Below are 22215 nucleotides of genomic sequence, written 5' to 3'. Positions count from 1 at the left end.
TGGCCGGTTTAAAGGGACTTGGATTGCCAAATCTACTCAAATTAAATTCATTTAAATTATAACCTCTTCTTTATTAAATAGTCATAATTTGTTAAATTAAAAATAATTATTTTTCAAGACTAGCTTATCTGATAAAATTAGTCACTCTTAAAAATTAAATTAATATAAATTAGTAACTCATTAATTAAATAGGCTTTCTAATTTTAATAAATGTACGAAAAATATCTATTGCGACAAAAGGAATTATATTTGAACAAAAAATAGATTCGATTCTTAAGAACGACACTTATTTAAAAAATGAGAAAGTAAGTGGTAATATAATATATTTAATTTTGTAAGAAATAACATTTATGAAATAAATTTATCAAGTCAAATAAAATAATTAAAAAATCTTTTTGTATTCCTATAAAAATTTCATAACATATATATATATTTTTTATTATTAGATGTGGAGAGCCAAAATTGGGTGTCAACAATGACTTCCTCAAGATTTTTGCTAAGAACAACTCATCAATAAATGACTGACTTTACTTTTCAACCAACTTTAGTATGGGGGTAGTCGAATGGATATGAGAACACACGAGTTAGAATAAGTCTCAATGACATAGCTCAATTGCACGATTTAGAGTATGAAAGAAGGTAATTTTTTGTAAAATGTCTATAGTCCCTCATTTATAGAAGTGGGGCCCTCACAACCATAAAAAAAGACCCTACTGACATGGCTTTATAGACACCCTAGGACTTTTGAACTCTGTGCTTTGATACCAAGTTTGTTATGACCCAAGCCTACACCCTGGACGTGGACGACACTCGAGAACCATTGCTGTCCCCCAAGCAAACTCTCATCCTCGCCGACTACAAGGGGAAGACTAACTCAAGCATACAAGGCTTAAAAACTGAATAAAAATTATTGAACTCAATTACATAGCTTTAGCTCAACTGATTAACTCTGAATAAAAATAATATATTCAACTCTCCATAAAATAGGCAACTTAAGAGTTTAAAACATTTAACAAAATAAATGAATAGACTTCTGTAACTCTACTGTCTATCTATGAAGCCTCTAACTGACAAAGATGGAAGTCATGACAAGACCCACGACATCCTAATAACTGATATAATTGAAAGTACAAGTGGAACCCTCCTGAAGCAAGGAGGCTCGCCATAACTAACTTGAACTGCATGCGGTATCAATGAAGCACCAGTTGATGATCCTGAATACCTGTATCTACATCATGAAATGATGCAGGCCAAATAGCTCAGTACATGAAATGTACGAGCATGTAAGGGGAATTCTAAAGCATAACATAAGCTTGAACTGGTGGGATAGAAACATACTTACCTCTTCTCAACTCAATTTAACTTAAAGAAACACAGTTCAACTCAACTCATAGAAAATAGGGCTCAACTCAATGATAAGGGTATTCAACTCAGTGTAATAAGGCTCAACTCAACAATAGGATATTCAACTTCAGTGAAATAAGGCTCAACTCAATTATAAGATACTCGACTCTGGTTACTCAACTCTGGATACTCAACTCAATATAAAGCAACAATACAAATGCAATATATGGAAAACTTTTAAAACAGTAGAAAACAACTCAATAGATTGAAAAATTCAATAGCAACTCAGTTTGTATGCAAGGATACAATATAGACTCGTTTAGTCAATGTATTTCCGAAAACAAGTAATTAAAGGAGGGGGGGGGGTTGTGAAACAAATTCAGGAAATTATGTAAGTAATCAATGAGCACGATTCAAACTTTAGTTTTTATCAAGATGAGAAAGTAACTAGGGTGTACGTGTTTCCCATAAGCTCATAACGCGGTAATCCTATTAATAACAATCCTTTCCTAGTGTATTACATGCAAAGTGATAAGTTAGGTATCTCTAAATCCTTGCTCCGACACCTAGAGAATTTCACCCCGCACCTTGATCCGGCTACATGTGTATAATTTACTAACCCTTACCTTTACCTTATATTAGACATCACATCGATGTATGGCTAGATTTCACTCTCGCACCAGTCGACATTAGACTATTAGATAGTATCACATTAAATCTATGTTGATAATTCTTTTCTCGTTAATTACCTCCTTGGTCCGACAAGTAGTAACGAGGCAAGCTCTAACGTTGGCCACCGTTGAAAAGATTTCTAAGCGAAAGAGTTATCAATACATGCAATAACACTATTCAAGAATTACTTAGTTACTATTCATACGTTGTTAGTCGCTCATGGTTCCCACAACCGTAGTTGTGAATTTAGTTACCCATAATAGCAAGAACACAATTCATATTTTTAGATGAAGAAATCATGAACTTACGTAATAAGTAGAAGAAATCCAGAATCTCAACTTGAATTTCAAAGTAAAAATCTTCAAAACGAACTTAGGAAATTAAGAATTGCTAAAGTTGCAAGTTAATCTCCAAAGTCAAAGAACTAGAATAAAAGTAATAAAGTCTAACCCCCAAAAACGAGGTTTACATGCCTTTTATATAGAAAAATAAGTCCTAACTAAAAAGGAAATGAAATAAGGAATAATGTTTCAGGACGCGTCTTCGATCTACGACACTAACCTACGGACCGTGGATCGACCTACGATCTGTAGGTCCCTTCCGTGACTCAGGACATATGGAGCTTTTCAGATTCCAAAACATCATCATCATTGATGCAAACGACGGATCAACAGTACGAACTGTGGATCAAACCACGGTCCGTAGATCCTCCTCCGTAGCTCCACACTTAGAATCTTCAAAATCAGGTACTTGAACCCCTTCTCTGAATCATTTGACGGAGCAACAGTACGATCCGTAGATCAATCTATGGTCCGTTGATTGCAACCATGGTTCCACACTTGGTCAATAATTCCCTGATCTCTTTTAATGCCTTGCCTGCCTATCTACGACACCCATCTATGGAGCGTGAATGGACCCACGGTCCGTGGATCACCTCCGTAGATGCTCTTTAATGTGCATCCTTCAGTTGTGTCTCTTAGTTTCCACGTCTGAACATATTTCCTGCAAACATGATAAAGATACATAAAAACCAATGCAAAATGGCCCTAGACACACACAACTCTTAAGTGAAATGTATTAAAAATACCGTAAATTCATGGTATATCAAAATTCAAGGTTATGATTTGTGGTGGGAAGGATATAATGATGATTAAAAGTGTTTTATATAGTTAATCATGAGAAACTGTTGAAAAACACTATCTGGGGAGCAAGTCCGCGACGCGGAGATGCATTTTAATAATTGGTCGCGAATTAATTTTGAAATAGTGGGGTCCGCGATCTTTACACGACGCGGAGAGAGAAAGTTCACTTTTAAGGAACATGTCCGCGGCGCGGACCTGGTACATGTTTTCTGCCCGGCTTTTTCTACCTCATTTTCTAACCCCAATTCGTCTAAATTTGATTCTTTGTCTCAATTTTTCTTTAGATTCAGATACCCAATACATGTACACAAAAATCTAATCAAACACAACTCTAAAATCGACTCGATTTCCTCAAGAACTCATCAATCTCATCTTAACTCAAGAACGAAAGCCAATTTCAAGAACACAATTCATGAACATCAATCCATCATCTTTCTAGAATGAATTTAACGCTGAAATTAACATGATTGGCGTGTGGGTGAACAAACCCAACACTATGGAAGCTTACATACCTCATAAGGATCAAACCTATGGCGAATGGTTTCTTCCCCAATCACTTGGATTCGATTATTTAACATAGATACACTCTAATATACTCAATACAACCCTCAAAACACTCACTTTCTTCTCAAGAAATCATCAAAACCCCAACACAGCAAGATTTAGGATGAACTTCAAGAACACTTCTCAAGAACTCTTTTATTTAACCTCAAGAATGAAATTTCGCTGAAAATAACATGATTGGCGTGTGGGTGAAAAAAACCAACACTATGGAAGCTTACATACCTCGTAGGGATTAAACCCATGGCGAAAATTCGCAACAACACGTAAAAATCTCGACGAATGCTTGATCCTTTCCTCTTTTCTCTTCTTTTCTCTTCTTGAACTCTCAACTAAAACCCTAGGCGTATAATAGGATTATAAGACTCCACCTAATAGGATTATAAGACTGAACCTAATAGGATTAGACCCCAAAAACATTACTAAAAACTAATTAAATCTGATTGGGTAAGAAAAAGACCAAAATACCCCTTGCTATTTTCGGGTAACTTTTCTTAACTGGACAGCCTGACTTCAAAAGGGCATATCTCACTCATCCGAACTTGAAACTTAGCAAACTCAGCGGTGTTGGAAATATAATTCAAATACCTTTTATTGGTACCTTTTAGCCCACCTAAAACATCATGTACTGAAATTTATGATCGTTTGAAGTTGACCCAAAACTTAAAGGAACTTAGGAATAACTTGAATGAACTCTCTTTAGTCCTTCTTGGAACTCAAGGTGCTACATCTAGTGACCTTAACACAAGAAATTTTAATTTCTTTGGTAAAATCCTACTCACAACGAAGGATGATTTGAGTTTCAGTTCAAAAAAAATTCTGGGGTGTTACAATATCTCCTCGTTGGGATCATTCGTCCTCGAATGACGACTGGATTGGGTATGAAATGGGTTACTCTTACTAAGGTCTACGTCTAATGGTATGCTCTTACTATATTCAAGCTTGACCCAAATCCTTAGGTTCAAGTTCTATACCTCTCAATAGGGAATCTCATCCCAAGACTATTACTCTTTACCACCACACTGGGCTCATATCAAGAACCACCTAATGTTTAACAACACCACATTCAAGCTTAGTACTCTAACAACTCCATTACTAAGACCTCTAAAAATATATCCCCAAACTCTTTGGAACTCATTACTATCTTACTCTCAAATACTTGACTTGATTTCTTATCTTATCATCTCCCCTTTATGTCTAAAACTAACACTTGAAAGCTATGGACCTATTCCAACATCTCTAACTGGTCTACATCCTCTTTTACCCTAAAACTCGGGAAAAGCTTATCTCATGACTACCTAACTCTCCATAAGCAGGTACTAAGACCTCTTTCTAATTACATACCCTCTCGGCACACCTCTTATTGCTCTTGTTACTCTTGTGACTTAGCCACACTTCACTGCCCTTTTCTAAATGTTAGGGTCTCTCACTTGTACCACTCATATTTATTGCAGTTTATCACCTCAATTCCTCACCTACTCTATATCAAGTCTTCCAGATCAAATCTAAAGACTAACATCATTTCCATTCTTTGGATCATGACACTCATCTCAAATTCAAGCTTAATGTTCATTACTAAACCCGGATATCAATACAATTGCTCGCCTACTATGCTATACCCTATTACTTGATCAGTTCTATAACTTTCTAAACATCATAACCCTCTAAAAAAAGTCACAATCCTAGCTTAGATCTATCACTTTATGAATACTTTTTCTCTTTTATTCAACACTTACACTTGGTCAGTACCTACACAATGACACTTCATCACAAGATCCTTTCTAGCTAAAACACACTATACTTCCTATGATGGAATCTTCACAACTCATCACTTCTTAGTCTACCCATAAGGGAAAACTTCTCATCAACAACTTACTGGGTGCATGACTATAATAACGTAATCTACCCCATCAATATCTGATGTTTGTGTAAGCAACGACACAACTTCCGATGCAAGTATCTACGATTGTGCAATAGTATAATAACCCAACCAAGGGTTGGGGTCGAGTCCCAAGGGAGTGGTTTCGAGAATTAATAGAAAAATAAAATTAGTTCTAACTAGTCGTAGCTAAATACATTAACGACTAAAAACATTGTAGATTAAAGGGGGTGACACAAAAGTGTCAAATATCAAATGGGGGTTCTGTCACAAGTATAGCTAAAATAGTAAAAATAACAGAGAAATCTATGAATGAGAAGGGATTCTTGGGATGTGACTGCAAGATATATTTATTTAAATCATTGGGTACATGCTTTTGATGGGAAATTTGCAAGATAATAGTGACTAGGCTAAGCTTTAGATGGAAATAAGTTCCCTCTCGGGCAACTTACCCCATTTCAAATGCATTCCTCTCGTACACCCATTTGCCGCATGAAGGCCAACCAATGCCTTACCCCACTCACTCTCTCGAGCTGAGTGTTAGGATATGGGACTAGGGCTCACCCTCTCGGGCTGAACCTCATGTTGACCCACTCCTTAGGCCATCAGTCTAGCGGTCTTGGTTTCACGACCTCTCTCGATCAAGCCGAAAACACATGGGTGGTTTTTGTATTTGCAACTACAAATCCATTAAATTATACCATAACCACTAGGTGAAATCACCATTAAAATACTTATAACCTATCAGCAAGCAAAACCCAACAATAATCTCAACACATATTTGCTAAATCACACCCCAAGAATGAGGTTTTTAGCCACACATCAAGAGATATAAATTTATACCTAAATGAGCTTGCATTCAAATGGGTATGAATATTTAAGTCTTGTTACAGGCCAAGAGTGAAGAATCTGAGAGACCCAAGTCCAAATCCTTGGAGATGAAACCCTCTTCTTCTTCAAGTTTCAAAACCCTCTCAAACTCAGAGAAAAAGTACTAAAATTATATTAATTGTTTCACACTCAAAATATTATGATACTAAAATCTGATACTAAGCTATAACTCTCAACGAGTATTTATAGTTTTCAAAAAGTTGTGCTGCAGCGGGTCATTAGGCGACATTAGTTGGAATCGCCGATCAACTTGGCGATTCGCCCTTTGGTGTAGTTCATCGCCATCTTGCACCATCCTTCAGCATCTGTGCGTTCTGGATCATTGGGCGGTATACTTCTGCTTCGCGGAACTGATCGGCGACACGTCGAATGCTCCTTTCATCGCCTTTTTTATCCTCTTCCTTCAGGGCGTCGTATATTGGAACAAAGGGTGGAGTATGTCCCTTCGGCGACTCGCCAAGTGTGCTTGGCGAAGCTCAGGCTTTAGTTTCTTCGTTCTTTTCAGCCTTTTTGTTCCTTTTTATGCGTAAGTGTCCATGCTTTCACTCAAACTTCAAATACCTAAAACTTAAGAGTTTTCATCGGATATTGAGATACAATAAGCATTTGAAGACACTATTTCTATTAAAATAAAGCCCTAAATGAGTCCAATTTGTGGACTCATCAACACCCCAACTTAAACTTTTGCTTGTCCTCAAGTAAAACTTAAGTTTAGCAGTTCAAATAAGATGTCTCAAATAGTGCTACACAAGATTAAATCATGAACATACACAACATGACTCAAATTACTCATGCAAAGATCAATTGTGTACTCAAAGATTCAAGTTGTGACACACCATTATCAAAGATTCTCATGCTCGCAATACTTGCTACTTGTGCAAGTTCAAGCTCAACAAAAAGTATCTAAATGCCCTCACATAAAAAATGATTCCATACTCACACACAAAGGTTAATCAATTCAAGATCAAGAATCAGATGCAACACTCACACTCAAAAAAAGGAACATAATGCATGTTTTCACCCATAGGCTTGCCCTTATTTTCCAATCGATCTTCAGTTCGGCTCACTCGAGATAAAAAAAATGTCTTTCTAAGGCTTGTAATGGGGCTGAGTGTAAAGGTATGGTCATTTAGGCTCAGTGACTTTTTTCTCATGAGATGTGGTATTCTCAAGGCATTCCCTTCTTTTCCTTTATCAATTCTTTTTCTATTGCTTCTAAGTCATCTTTTTATTCCCCTCCAAGGATTGCTTGGAAACCTAATTTATTTTGTACTTTTATTCCACAGCTTTTTATTTTATTTTTTATGGAGGGTTTCCATTGTTCCGCAACACCATGGGTTAAGGGAGACTTTTCTTGCACTTCTTGACTTCTCATTCTCCTTTTCACCACACCCCAACTTAGGCTTTTGGCCTAAGTTGGCTATTCACTAAACCACAAATCAAGAGGATTATAGGTAGTGGGTCAAGTAAGGTCTAGGGTTCATCAAGGTTCTTCCAAAGAAAGGTAAGGCTCAAAGGGTGTTCAAAAGAGTTTCACATGCTCACGGGTAGGCCACAAAAGAGGTATATGTCAAATTTGGCTCACACTCTTTAAAATTGCCTAAGATCATTTCAAGAGCACACCTTTCTAAATCAATTAGAATAACGGGGTAAATTCTGGGTTTATTCAGGCATGGTTCAAAGTAAGCTAATCACACAAGGCATCGACACTTAAGTTAAACAAGACTACACATTTTCGCTAGTCTGCAACGATTATTACAAGAGAATCAATTCGATAAATGGCTAATCAGAACGAGATGCAAAGAGTTCACATATTGTCTATGCAACTTCATTTGGTCTCGTCGAGCCGTGCATTCATGTCGTTCGATTGAGAGCACTATTCAAGTCATCGGTATTGATCGAAATCCAGACTTAAATTTGCAAGAGAACAACCACTTTCAACATAAGAGGTGGCAAAATTTTTCGAAACATTAAAATTTTTCGGAAGGGTTAAAATCTTTTTACAACTAAAACTAAAGAGGAGCCATAAGCTCAAACATCCACAAGCAGTTTTAAGAACACAGTAAAAAATAGACAACTCAAATATACACAAAAACACGAGTATCAACACAAAAGGTGTGGGCCTCACCCCACCACAAATAAAAGACATTTTTCCTCAAATGCAAATAATAAATATCCAGCAGTGAAAGTAAAGAAAAACAGAGAGGGAGGTAAAGAGGGGATCCTGTCTACACGCTCGCTGTATCTGTTGGGGCATCGTTGCCTGATACAGTAGCCTGAAATTTGGCAATGGTCCCCGGATTATCAGTTTGGTTCTCATTGTGTTCATTTCCCTTATGTTCTGCATTCTCATTGTGTTCATTTCCCTTATGTTCTGCAGTACTATCAGCTGCAATCATTCTGTCCAATCATGGGCTGCTAGAAAAGAGTTTATAGTCGTGCAGATTCCATGCTTCCATGAAGGAATAATGGGATCAATGGGGACCCTCCTGCTGGAACTTGTTGTCTTACTCTCTCTTCTTTCTTTGGCTAGTCTTGCTATCTTTTCGTCTTTTTTGAAATCTCTTGCTCTTATATGTCGGGGTGGCATGTCTCTCCCTGCGATCTTTGGTCTAGCCATTTCTGCAAAAGTCTTCGAGAAAAAGTTAGACATCATTTAACCAGGTGCAGGGAAATTTCAAGTATGGAATCACTTCGCCAAAGTAGTTGGTAAAGTGCTCATCCACTTAGGCAATTCACCGAAAATAGCGCGCAGAGGGTTCAAGGGTGCAGACAAGAAGGGCTAACAGAAAAACTTTCGGCGGTTTGCCAGGTGTATGTGGCGACCCAATCTTGTTCGCCGAAAGTTACAGAGTCAATTACATATTGGGCATTAAATTAAAAGGTGAAATGGGGACATTACGCGAACCGCCGAGTGGTTCAGCGAGCTTTACTCAGCTCGCCAAACAGCCCAACATGCCTATTTTCAACCCATCCTTCCAAATTCGACCCTGCAACCTTCGATAACTCAATTTAAGCCTCTACAACACCAACTTAATGAAGACCCATAGCACTTACACACTCCCGTAGTAAATTAATTCAATTTTAAGCGCATGTAAGCGAGATTCCATCATTTAAACAAGAGTTATTGAAAAATAATTTAGAATGTATGTAATTCAATCAACTCAGAGACTCAACAAAGTTTTAATAATATCAACATTATGCAAATTAGTACAATTTCGATAAATTAAACGCGGGGTTGGACTACCTACCTTTGATGCTGAATTAGATACTAATGGAATGCTAGGCAGTAATGCAATCTAAATCCGAGCACAGTTCGACAACTAAAATACGCTAAAAGTACAAGAAATATAGGACTAGAGTGCTGGTGTGAGTTTGTGAAGAGGGAAAAAGTGAAGGAAAGTGAATGAAATAGAACTTTTAAACCTTTGGCTTGCAAAAACCGTCTAGCTTCCGCCCATTCATCGATATTAGTTGAGTACGCCTAACCATTGGGTGGCACGCCGAATGTTTGATTTTCTCACCGAATTTAGTAGGGCCTTTAGTTCATGTGGGGATCCCAACGACGGTCTCCGTCGAGATCGCTAACCAGGTGGGCGATGTGCCGATAAATTCCTCACTTCGTCGAGTTTTACAGACTCAACCTTGAAGATGTCTTGAGTCAAACGGTCGGACAGATCAAGTCTGCCGAATCTGTTAGCGATCTGCCAACTGGACTTGTTACCCGCCTCCATATACTTTTTCAAGCCCTTCCCTATATTTGACTTGTACAAACAACACACCATTATTTTACCAAGGAACAAAACGCAATTAACGGGTTTTGGGTTGCCTCCCAAACAATGCCTTAGTTAACGTCGTGGCACGACGCAAGTCCAGTATCACTAGGCAAACCCCCTTGTTGTCTCGGATTGAGATGAGACGAGATATGACCCATTTGGGTCTCTAACTGCTTGATTGAAACTGAATGAGAGGTAACGATCTGGCTAAGGGTGGACACATCTTCTTTCATGCCTTTTAACATTTTGTCTGACCCTTCAACTTTGTTAAGAATGCATGAGAGCATATCCTCAGACCTACCACTGTCCGAATCCTTTGGCTTCTGGCGTTCATGGGGAGGCACGTTTTTCAGCCTTTTTGTTGCTTTTTGCATGTAAGTGTCCATGCTTTCACTCAAACTTCAAATACCTAAAACTTAAGAGTTTTCATCAGATATTGAGATAAAATAAGCATTAGAGGACACTATTTCTATTTAAATAAGCCCTAAATGAGTCCAATTTGTGCACTCATCAATATCTCCCTTTCATAGATCTCTATACCTCTGCATACTTTCCTCTAACTCTTGGCTCTTTCACTACTATTGCTCATGATCTCGTAACTCAGGCTACCTCTTCGGGTGAAAATACTACCAAGCTCCAAACATGCTTCCTCATAAGGATTTCATCTTAAACAAAGCTTAAAGAAAAGAGTACAACTCGCTTTTAGCTCAAACACGCAATTCATATAATTATGGGTGCATTCCTCTCAAACTGAACACTTAACTTACTCATGGGCTCCTCTCAAGACACTCTAGAGTCTCATGACTTCCTCAATATTTTTGCTAAGAATAAACCATCCATAAGGATCTTGGGCTTTACTTTTCAACCACCTCTAGTATGATGGACAGTCGAATGGATATAAGAACACACGAGTTAGAATAAATCTCTATGACATTGCTCTACTGCACGATTAAGAATATGAAAGAATGGAAACTTTTCTTAAATTCCTATAGTCCCTCATTTATAGAAGTGGGGCCCTCACAATTATAAACAAGACCCTACTGACATAGCTTCATAGACACCCTAGGACACTTGAACTCTGTGCTCTGATACCAACGTTGTCAAGACCTGAGTCTACAACCTAGACGTGGTCGGCACTCGAAGACCATTGTTGGTCCCCAAGCGAACCCTCATTCTGGCTGACTACAAGCGGAAGACTAACTCAACCATGAAAAAACTTAAAAACTGAATAAACTTCATGAAACTTGCAAATCTTTAACTCAAATGAGTAACTCTTGAATAAAATAGAATATTCAACTATCCAACAATAGGAAACTCAAGTCTTTAATACATTTAATAAGATAAATGAAACAGACTTCTCAAACTCTACTTTGTATCTATGAAGCCTCTAAATGACAAAGATGGAAGTCGGGACAAAACCCATGACATCCTGACAAAACTGAAAAGTAAATGAAATCCTCTGGAACCAAGGAGGCTCACCATAGCTAACTCAAAATCCATGAGGTATCAACAAAGCTCTAGAACATTGTTCAAAGTTTCACCAGTCGTTAGTTTGCATGTACCAACATGAGTAGCTGATGTAGTATATATGGCCATTAGGTAGATGTACTTTTCTACCATTATCAGAATTTTCTAACTCAGCTAGGTTACTAAGTTTGGAAGTCATAAGACATTATGCACCTGAATCAACTATCCACTCTCTTTGTCTATTAAAACAATCTGAATACTCTGGTGGTGAACTCATTTTGCTATTCATTGAGAAAACATTAATTGAAATACCTGCAGTGTTAGTGTTAGCCATGTTCATGTTGTCCATTGAATCTGATCCTCCCTGCTTTGTCTGGAATGGATTGTTAGAAGCTCTTGAACTACTTGATCCATCAGTTGTTCCAAGTCCAAGTCCTGAATGCATTAGACCATGACCTGCATCCATATGCCCAAACCCATCTCCATCAGCATAGGCATGATTTGTTATACCTCTACCTGAATTCATCACTCCTACATTTGGTCCACCTTTTTTCTTGAATTTTCAATCAGCTGGATAACCAATTAGCTTGTAACATTTGTCCTTAATGTGCCATGTAGCTTACAATAGTCACATATCAAATGCCAATTTCTCTTTGGCTTATGATTGCTGTAATTGCTATTTCCACCCCCTGAATATCCACCTCGTCCAGTATATAGTGCCATTGGATCATGGTGTGCACCTCTACCATTACTAGTATATCTTATAGAATCAGACATCTGAGAACCATCTTTCATTGAACTGGAAACCCCTCTTCCATTTCCAAAGTATAACATAGGATCAGAATAGTGATTACCTCTCCCAACATGCATAACCATAGATTCTGCTTATTCGTGATCCTGCTGTCACTCACTGACTTTCATCAGAAATCATCATGACATAGGCTTTACTCACGCTAGGCAATGGATTCATCATCAAAATCTGACTTCATGCATGACTATACACTTCATTTAATCCCATAAAAATGCAAACTGCAAAAATTGTAAATGATCAACATATATTCTATACTTATTACAATTACAAAAAGGTGGAGGTACCAATGCATCGAATTCATCCCATAGATGACGCAACTTAGTGAAATAACCTGATACTGTCAAATTTCCTTGATGAAGAGTGCAATTATCTCGATGCAATTGATAACTTCTCGATCCATCAACTTTGTTGAACCTTTCATTCAGATCTACCAAGACCATTGCTTCATCTGAAGCATAGACAATTCCACTCAAAAGTTCGTTGGAAACAGTGTTCATGATCCAAGCAAGCACAAATCAATTGCATTTCTCCCACTGTTCCTCCAATTCAGGTTTGTAATCAAACATCTTACATGTATTCCAAGGACAAAACCTAGCTTGCTCTTTGCCCGAAGGTTTATCATCATAGATTTGCTCTATAGTGAGTAGTTCCTGTGAGTTAAACTGGTGTCAAAACACTACCCGGAGTATCTGATAAATGAAGATAGAGTGGGTCCTTACGATTTTTCTCTATTCCTTTCAGAGTATCTGTTGTAACTGCAATCGTGACATTTTCTTCAGAGATCATTGAATCCACCATTCTCAAGCTCTGTTAATGGCGAAATTCTCCAGCATTCAGACTCGAAGATGATAAAAAATGAATAGTGAATCTAGCATAGATTCATTGCTTTGATACCATGAAGAAATTCAAGGAGAGAATACAAATTGGGAATTTCTAATCTGATTCATAAAAGCATAATTACAGAATGAGAATTATCTCAGTTATATATACATGTTAACTATGTTGTAACCGACTCTAGCTAACTCTAGTTAACTAACTAACTCAACTCTAGTTAACTAACTAATACTTGTAACTAACTAACCAACTAATGGAACTAACAAATGGAAGGTTCTGGAATATAACAACATAATTAATCAACTAAGTACTACTAATTTCAATATGGAGGTTCATAAGAAAGGAGTCAAACGTCCTCCATTTGAATTTAGTTAATTATATTCTTGTATGGACGTGATGTTCCACTTTACTTAGAAGTGTTGATGTTCGAGGCTTTTTTGTCTCTTCTTTAATGACTGATGCTGTTCTTTATAACTTTCTGGAATTTAGAAAATTTCATTACTTCGGACCAACTATTTCCATGGAGATTTTCTTAGACTTCTTTCTTATACTTAAAATCTCTATGACTCAAAAATTGTGTACAAAAAAAAATAGCACTTCAAGATTTTGGAGGAATGTTTTGCCTTAAGATAAAATGTTCTTGACAATGTAGTGTATGTATCGAAAATACGGCTATTACCGAATTATAATATGTAAGTTTACTAAAATAATTCAATCCCGTGCGAAGCACGGATAGTTTACTTAGTCTTTTATGTAAGTGTAGAATTTCTTCCACAAATAAATATCAAGAATATGGATAATCATTTAAAGATTTGTGAGACAATTAGTGATAAAACATGACATGAATGGTTATATGAGCTATTCCAAAAGTAATAATCACATTCTTACCAATTTATACCCATTAACATATGTATTTAATATTTTAATTTTAATATTAAAATGCATAAAAACCATAGTTGCTCCATTATAACCCATTGACCTTTCCAATTTCCGATGTTACGTTTAGTTCATTCCATTCCTTTTTCATTCGTTCAACCTTCACATTAACACAAAATTCGGTATCAAATGAGAAAAGACGAAAACAACTTAGTATAATTTACAATCCTATGCATAATTTTTCTTCTAATATATGGTGTAAAATTTTTAGTGATCAGTTACTAATTAGAATCAAGGCACATAAGGTGTGTTTCTTATGGAGAAAAATATTTTTCATGGAAAATGTTTTCTTAGAAAATATTTTGTTGGATCTAAAATCTGGTATATAAGCAAAAAAAAATACTATGCCAAGACTATTAATTTATCGTCTAGAAAAATACTGTGGGAAATGTTCATGGGAGATGGGGTAGGATGGTCGAGGGGTGGGAATTGAAGATGTTGGGTGGGTGAGAACGAGACATTGAACTTGAAATATCACTTATGGAACTTGTTTTCCGTACTTTCATTATGAAAGTTATTTTCCTAGAAAAATGTTTTTCAAAATATTTTGATCAACCAAAAGGAGGATGCAGAGGAAGAAAGTAATGGAAATGGAGATACCAATCACACTCTTAATGATCCAACATTATCAGTCCTCACCTCCATATAGCCTGTAATGAACATCTGTTCAGCAAGCAATGGAGCAACAACTAACAGACACAGAAAAAAACACAGAGAACATTTTTCATATCCAATCAAAAGAAAGGTACTATCAGTTATCAAGTGAGAATAGTTGTACACTAACAGCAGGCTATTTAGTATTTTGGTTTGGCAATGCTTTATAGAAGATACTTTGAGATCAAGTATGACGTTACAAGTTTCTCCGAAAAGTTCTGCAACGAGGAACAACAATCAAAGGTAGATTTTCAACCGCAACTCCAAACATATAAAGATATCTTATTCTCATGAAACAAAATGCACCAATCACAACAATTACCATCAGAGGCTACTGCATTGATGATGCAACAAAGGGACCAACAAAAATGGCAGCACAAACTAAATATAAGCTTAACCCTTGATCATTGACCTTAACATTCTTACAACCAATCACACATACAGATACTTGACTTTTGGTTCTTCACTGAGAGAAATTTAGAGGTCATTTCACCCTTAAGTCCTGAATAAAATGTTTAATTTTAATTTAGTTGTGAACTTAGCGGCTTCACTCATTGACGTTTTCAATTCTATCAAATCATCATTCAGAAACACTGAATGGGACATCATTTCTCATTCCCCTGTTAGCCGAATCCGAGGCTTTAGCAGATGGACAGGAGTTCTGTAGAGAAACTCGGATTGACAACTATGGAAGATGAAAGGGAAGGAGATAGAAAAGTAGAAGAAGATTCAGGTAGAAGCAAAAGTAATGTATATATTCATCATATTCAAAGTAAAGTGTAAAAGCTTTTATAGCTGAGTTGCAATGAATTGAAATCTGATTCCAAATCTGTTATCTATCTAATTCTGTTATTTAACCAACTTTCCCCCTAATTGTATCCTTCAGCTAACTGACTAACAATGATAGATAACATGATATATGTCAAGAACATGGAGTAAAAGGTAGAATATGGATACAATTAACAAATATTTTGAATTATTCATTTATCAATTCATTCTATATCTACATAACAACAACAATTTACCAATCTTAAAATAAGTCAGCTGCTAAACAGAAGTTACAAGACCTAATAGAACTACAAATCGGGAAACCAACAAAAGGTAAAAGATGCCACGAGGTACAGAGTTGCATAACCTTCTGCTCTAGTTCATCAACTTAACAATATTCTCTAATTGTTAAGAGACGCATACAAAAATCACATGATGTTTTATCACCTCAGTGGCTAGGTAAAAGAATCGTCTTTGGAAATGATGATGTTCCATTATTGGATGCTCCTTGTATGTTAAGGATTGTGGTAACCATGTTGTAAATCTGAACATTCTCAAATGATGGGACTTTGCGGCCCCTAGCAAACTTAGGACCATGGCCAATGAAAATAGACCTCATTGAGAAGAATGCATTGTCATAACCATGAGATCCACCACATTCATTCCTTTTTGAGCTCTTTTGTTCGACCTTAAATGCTTCATCAATCAACCCAATGATGGGTGGTATTCGATCACTCTCAGAATAATGCAGCCTATGAGGCAGTTCCTCCTTTACATAGACTTTCAAATACTGCCCATTCTTAACCTTCCCCGACTTTAATCCCTCATTCATCTTGGTAACGACATCTTTGGCAGAGTAACTTGGTGGTGGACGAATGGAAAGCAGTGGACTATATGATTGTATCCAATCCTTTGGAATTTTAATCCACCGGGCCAAATCCTCCAAAAAGATTAACTTTTTGTCGCAAGTGCCAACCATACCATGGTCGCCAAGCATTATAATGTTCACATCTTCAAAAACCCCTCTTGCTTCTAAACCTTGGATCAACTTTCCAATCATCCCATCAACTCTAGCAATGGCTTCAGTGATCTGAGGATCATCTGGCCCAACCTTGTGACCCCGATGATCAGGGTCACCAAAATAGAGTGTCATAAACGACGGAATCTCAGAATTTGGCAGATCAAAGTAGTTCAAAACAGTATCAACACGTTCTTCAAATGGGACAGAACCATTATAGATCTTACAGAGAGATTCCGGACAAGTCCAACCTCCTTTATTCACCTCAGATCCAGGCCAGAAATAAGTAGCAGCCTTAAGACCATGATTGACAACAGTCTCCCAAAGTGGCTCACCGAGCCACCACTTAGGATCATAGCTGGCCATAGTGAAAGGCTCTCTAATATTTGGATCAAGGAAAAAGTTGTTTATAATACCATGATAAGCAGGATACAAACCAGTCACAATGGCATAATGATTAGGAAACGTCAAAGTTGGGAATACAGGAATTAAACCAAGTTCAGCTTCTGTCCCATTCCTAATGAATCTATCGATATTAGGGGTATCTGTTTTGTACTGATATCCAAAGCGGAATCCATCGGATGAAATCAAAAGAACAACAGGATGTTTGAGTTTTTGAAGTGGGCGTGATACATGAGAAATAAAGGAGACAGAAGAATGTGAAAAGAAGAGGTAAGCAAAGATAATAGCTGTAGATAGAGATACAAAAGTGACGAGAATCAGAGGTGTGAAAATTACGGAAGAGAAAGGTGGTTTTGGGGGAATAGATGTGGAACAGTCATCTGTGTCAAAAGAAAGCAATGATGTGGAGGAAATGGGTGGGTCTTCGTCCTCCTCCTTTGTGGGTACAGCCATAGGCTTGAAGGAGATCGAATCCGAATTCATCATCCACAGGTATATTTCAGAGCATAGAAAATTGCAATCAAAATACAGAGAATTGAAAGGGTGTAGCCGGGTTGTATCGAAAATGAGTTTACCTGAAATCGAATGAGGAGTTGATCAAAACAATTCCTTCGTCAACAGTTGATCTATCTACTGGAAAATGGAACGATGGATTAGTTGAAAGACAGACGGAATTACCAATTCAGATGCTGGACTTCTACCCAAAGATCAATTTCGTGCTCAGATTCCTATTTGCCTATAACGATATGTCTTATATCTGTTTGCTTAAATTTCTAAAACTTATTTTGAAATATGTGTTTTTGGCAAGTACTAATTTGTATGTGGTCCAATAATTTAAAAAATATATTGTTAATGTGATTCGTCTTTGACTAATATATTTTAAAAAATGCCTTTTAGAGAAAAACTACTTCCTTCCTACTATTTTATTTGTACACAATTTTAGAAAATGTTACAAAATATTTTAACCAACCAAACGTGAGGAAATTGTAAATACCAAAACACTCTTAGTGATCCAAAATTATCATTCCTCACCTCCATAGTGCCTGTAATAACATCTGTTTAGCCAAGGAAGTAGAGCAACAAACAGACACAGAACAAAACACAAAGAACATTTTTCATATCCAATCAAGAAAGAAAAATGTGAAATAATTATCAAACTCTACGAGTTCACAAACACCGAAAGGTCTATCTTGCCAAAGAAACAACCTATCTGGATAGTCAAGAAGAAGAAGTGAGCATGTTTGTACACCAACAGCAGGCGATTTCGGTTTGGCTATGCTTTATGAAAACAACTTTGAGATCAAGTATGACATTACAAGTATCTCCAAAAAGTTCTGCAACAAAGAGAAACAATCGAAGGTAGATTTCCAACCGCAAGTCCCAACATATAAAGATATCTTCTTATCATGAAAAAAAATGCACCAATAACAACAATTACCATCAGAGGCTACTGCCTTGATGATGCAACAAAGGGAACAACAAAAATGACAACATAAACTAGATATACGCTTAACCCTTGATCAAGAGCACGGGCTATGGTGCCAATGACCTTAATGTTCTTACTACCAATCATACATGGCAAACAGATACTTGACTTTTGGTTTTTCTATTCTACTCCCCGAGTTCTTCCCTCGTCAATATAATAAGGGGACGCAGGAGATTGTACAATTCTTGAATCCACAAATATAAGGAGATGATAGATAACATAATACATGCCAGGAAAATGGAGTAAAAGGTAGAATATGGATACGGTCAACAAATATATTGAACATTATTCATTTTCTATCTAATTCACTAATCTTAAAATAAGCCAGCAACAAAATAGAAGTTGCAACACCTAATAGACTATAAATCTGGACACCGACAAAAGTGAAGTGATGCCACGAGGTACAGAGGTGCATAACCTTCAGCACTAGATCATCACCTTGAATCAACTTGACAATATTTTCTAATTGTTAAGAGAAGCATGTAAAAATCACATGATGATCTCTCACCTCTGGTAGCATAAAGAATATATTCATAACTAGCTATAACTCAGTGGCTGGGTAAGAGAATCGTGTCTGGAAATGATGTTGTCCCGTTATTGGATGCTCCTTGTAAATTAAGGATTTTGGTAACCAGGTTGTAAATCTGAACATTCTCAAAAGATGGGACTTTACGGCCACTAGCAAACTTAGGACCATGGCCAATGAAAATGGTCCTCATTGAGAAGAATGCATTGTCATAACCATGAGATCCACCACATTCAAACCTTTTTGAGCTCTTCTGTTCGACCTTAAATGCTTCATCGATCAACCCAATGATGGGTGGTATTCGATCACTCGCAGAATAATGCAGCCGATCAGGCAGTTCCTCCTTTAGATAGACTTTCAAATACTGCCCATTGTTAACCTTCCCTGACTTTAAGCCTTCATTCATCTTGGTAACGACATCCTTGGCAGAGTAACTTGGTGGTGGACGAATGGAAAGCAATGGACTATATGACTGTATCCAATCCTTTGGAATTTCAATCCATGGAGCCAAATCCTCTAAGAAAATTAACTTTCTATCGCAGGTGCCAACCATACCATGATCGCCAACCATTATAATATTCACATCCTCAAAAACCCCTCTTGCTTCTAAACCTTGGATCAACTTCCCAATCATCCCATCAACTCTTGCAACGGCTTCAGTGATTTGAGGATCATCAGGCCCAACCTTGTGACCCTGATGATCAGGGTCTTCAAAATAGAGTGTCATAAACGATGGAATTTCATCATTTGGCAAATCAAAATATTTCAAAACAGTATCAACTCGTTCTTCAAATGGCACAGAACCATTATACCTCTTACAAAGAGACTCTGGACAAGTCCAGCCTCCTTTATTTACCTCAGATCCAGGCCAGAAATAAGTAGCAGCCTTAAGACCATGATTGACTACAGTCTCCCAAAGCGGCTCACCGAGCCACCACTTAGGATCATGACTCCCCATATTGAAATGCTCTCCAGTAATCGGATCAAGGAAATAGTTATTTATAATACCATGATAAGCAGGGTACAAACCGGTAACAATAGCATAATGATTAGGAAAAGTCAAAGTTGGGAATACAGGAATTAAACCCAGTTCAGCTTCTGTCCCATTCCTAATCAACCTATCCATATTTGGGGTATCCGTCTTGTACTGATACCCAAAGCGAAACCCATCAGATGAAATCAAGAGAACAACAGGATGTTTGAGTTTTTGAAGTGGGCGAGATACATGCGAAATAGAGGAGATAGAAGAATGTGAAAAGAAGAGGAAAGCAAAGGTAATAGCTGTAGATAGAGATACACAAGTGACGAGAATCAGAGCAGTGAAAGTTACCGAATTGAAAGGAATTTTTGTAGGAGACGATGGGGAACAGTCATCTGTGTCAAAAGAAAGCAATGAAGTGGAGGAAATAGGTGGGTCTTCATCCTCTTTTGTTGGCACAGCCATTGGCTTGAAGGAGACTGAATCGGAATTCATCATCGACAAAAAAGGTATTAGAATCGAAAAATAGAAAGGGTGTAGCCTGCTATCAAGAATGAGTTTACCTGAAATCGAATGAAAAGGCTCTCTCTCTCCAAGTAGTCAAAGCAATTCCTGAAGTAGCTTTGTGTCAAGAGTTGATCTACAGGAAAATGGAGTGTGAATGAAGGATAATGGAATGATGAATTAGTTGAAAAGCAGGTTTCAAACTCAGATGCTGGACTTCTAAGGAAGAAGATTAGTTTGGTACTAAGATAAATGGGTATGTGCCTACCACTAAATTTAAAAACCTAGTTTGACTTAATACGGAGTTTTAAGAAAATAAATACTATTTTCTCCATTTAATTTTACTTTTATTCCTTTGACTTGGATTGTAATTATTAATCTACATATTTTACCAAATTATGTTAAATGATGTCTTGAAAAATAAGTATTTAATGTTGACCGTAAAACATGAAAAAAAAATTATTGTTTTTCTTGATATGTCAAAAATGACAAGTAAAAATAAAAATATACTTTTGAAATAAGTAACAAATAAAAGTAAATTGAGGGGTAACATTTTTCTATCTTATGATCTTAAATTAAAATTATGTCAAATATATTTTAATCTTATAATCTAAAACGTGTCATGTGAAAAATTGAAACTAAAATGTTGCAAAAAAAAAGGCCCATTCTTTTTTAAGGACTAAAAAGAAAAATAGATTATTCTTTCTGAAACGAAAGGAGTATGAGTTTACTTAAAATATTTTGAAAAATGTGGTTTTTTGCCAGTAATAATTTGTATTTGGTTAGATAATTTAGAAAATAGTTTTGAACCTATTCATTCATCAATTTATTTTGTTAAAAAAAACTGGTTAAACATTACTCCCTCCATTCCATATTAATTTAATTTTTGAGGTGTTTCACACCCTTTAAGAAAAATAGATTAAGATATAAATTGAACACAGTTTTCCATTTTTACCCTTATTAATTATTGTCAAATTTATGATTTAAATAACTAAATATCTCAGTCACCAAATATCATTCAAACACTAATAAGAAGTCTCTCTCTATTATAATGCTCTTATTGTTTTATAGATAGTTTCACAACACATTGTCAATGAAAGTCTCTAGTCTTTTACTTAAGTTTAGATCACCATAGTAGTATAGTGTCTTCGAGATTAACGAAGCTACGTTGCTGGAGGTATGTATCCCATTCATTATGATTTTTTTAAAATTAATCTAGGTGGCTACGGTGGAAAAGAATCGATGATTTCTTTGGGTACAGAGAGAAAACCAGTTCACTTTATATGACTAAGGTATGTTCATAATTTCATCGGTATGATTTTAGTAAATTTTGGAAAACAATTGTGGTGGCCATCTGGAAAGTGTTTGGCATTAATACTTCTCAAATCTAAATTATCTTTAAATTAATAATCACCAAAAATGGTCATAATATTTTCAGAAGGCTCAGGGTTGAGTTCTGAGCCATTGAGAATAAGACAAGGAATTTATGTTTAATCGCATCAAGAGGGTAAGATATCAAATTCAAGTTCTGGTGTATCATGATGATAAGATGTTGGGTTTAAATT

General features: G+C 36.5%; 2 protein-coding genes across 2 annotated transcripts; both read right to left on the bottom strand.

Annotated features, from left to right (window-relative positions):
- Positions 1-16183: 16183 nt before the first annotated feature.
- Positions 16184-17942, bottom strand: LOC125825704 (uncharacterized). Its single transcript, XM_049505017.1, has one exon. It carries the CDS (start codon positions 17639-17641, stop codon positions 16184-16186), a length of 1458 nt encoding a protein of 485 aa, XP_049360974.1. The 5' UTR covers positions 17642-17942.
- Positions 17943-19015: 1073 nt separating this feature from the next.
- LOC125825705 (uncharacterized) lies at positions 19016-20648 on the bottom strand. Its single transcript, XM_049505019.1, has one exon. It carries the CDS (start codon positions 20642-20644, stop codon positions 19190-19192), a length of 1455 nt encoding a protein of 484 aa, XP_049360976.1. The 5' UTR covers positions 20645-20648; the 3' UTR covers positions 19016-19189.
- Between the last annotated feature and the right edge of the window lie 1567 nt (positions 20649-22215).

The sequence above is a fragment of the Solanum verrucosum genome, unplaced genomic scaffold (assembly GCF_900185275.1).
Source record: "Solanum verrucosum unplaced genomic scaffold, falcon-dt-bn FXZP01000071.1, whole genome shotgun sequence".
Classification (NCBI taxonomy): Eukaryota; Viridiplantae; Streptophyta; class Magnoliopsida; order Solanales; family Solanaceae; genus Solanum; species Solanum verrucosum.
The sequence above is the reverse complement of the archived record's forward strand: the minus strand, read 5'-3'. Positions and strand labels throughout refer to the sequence as shown.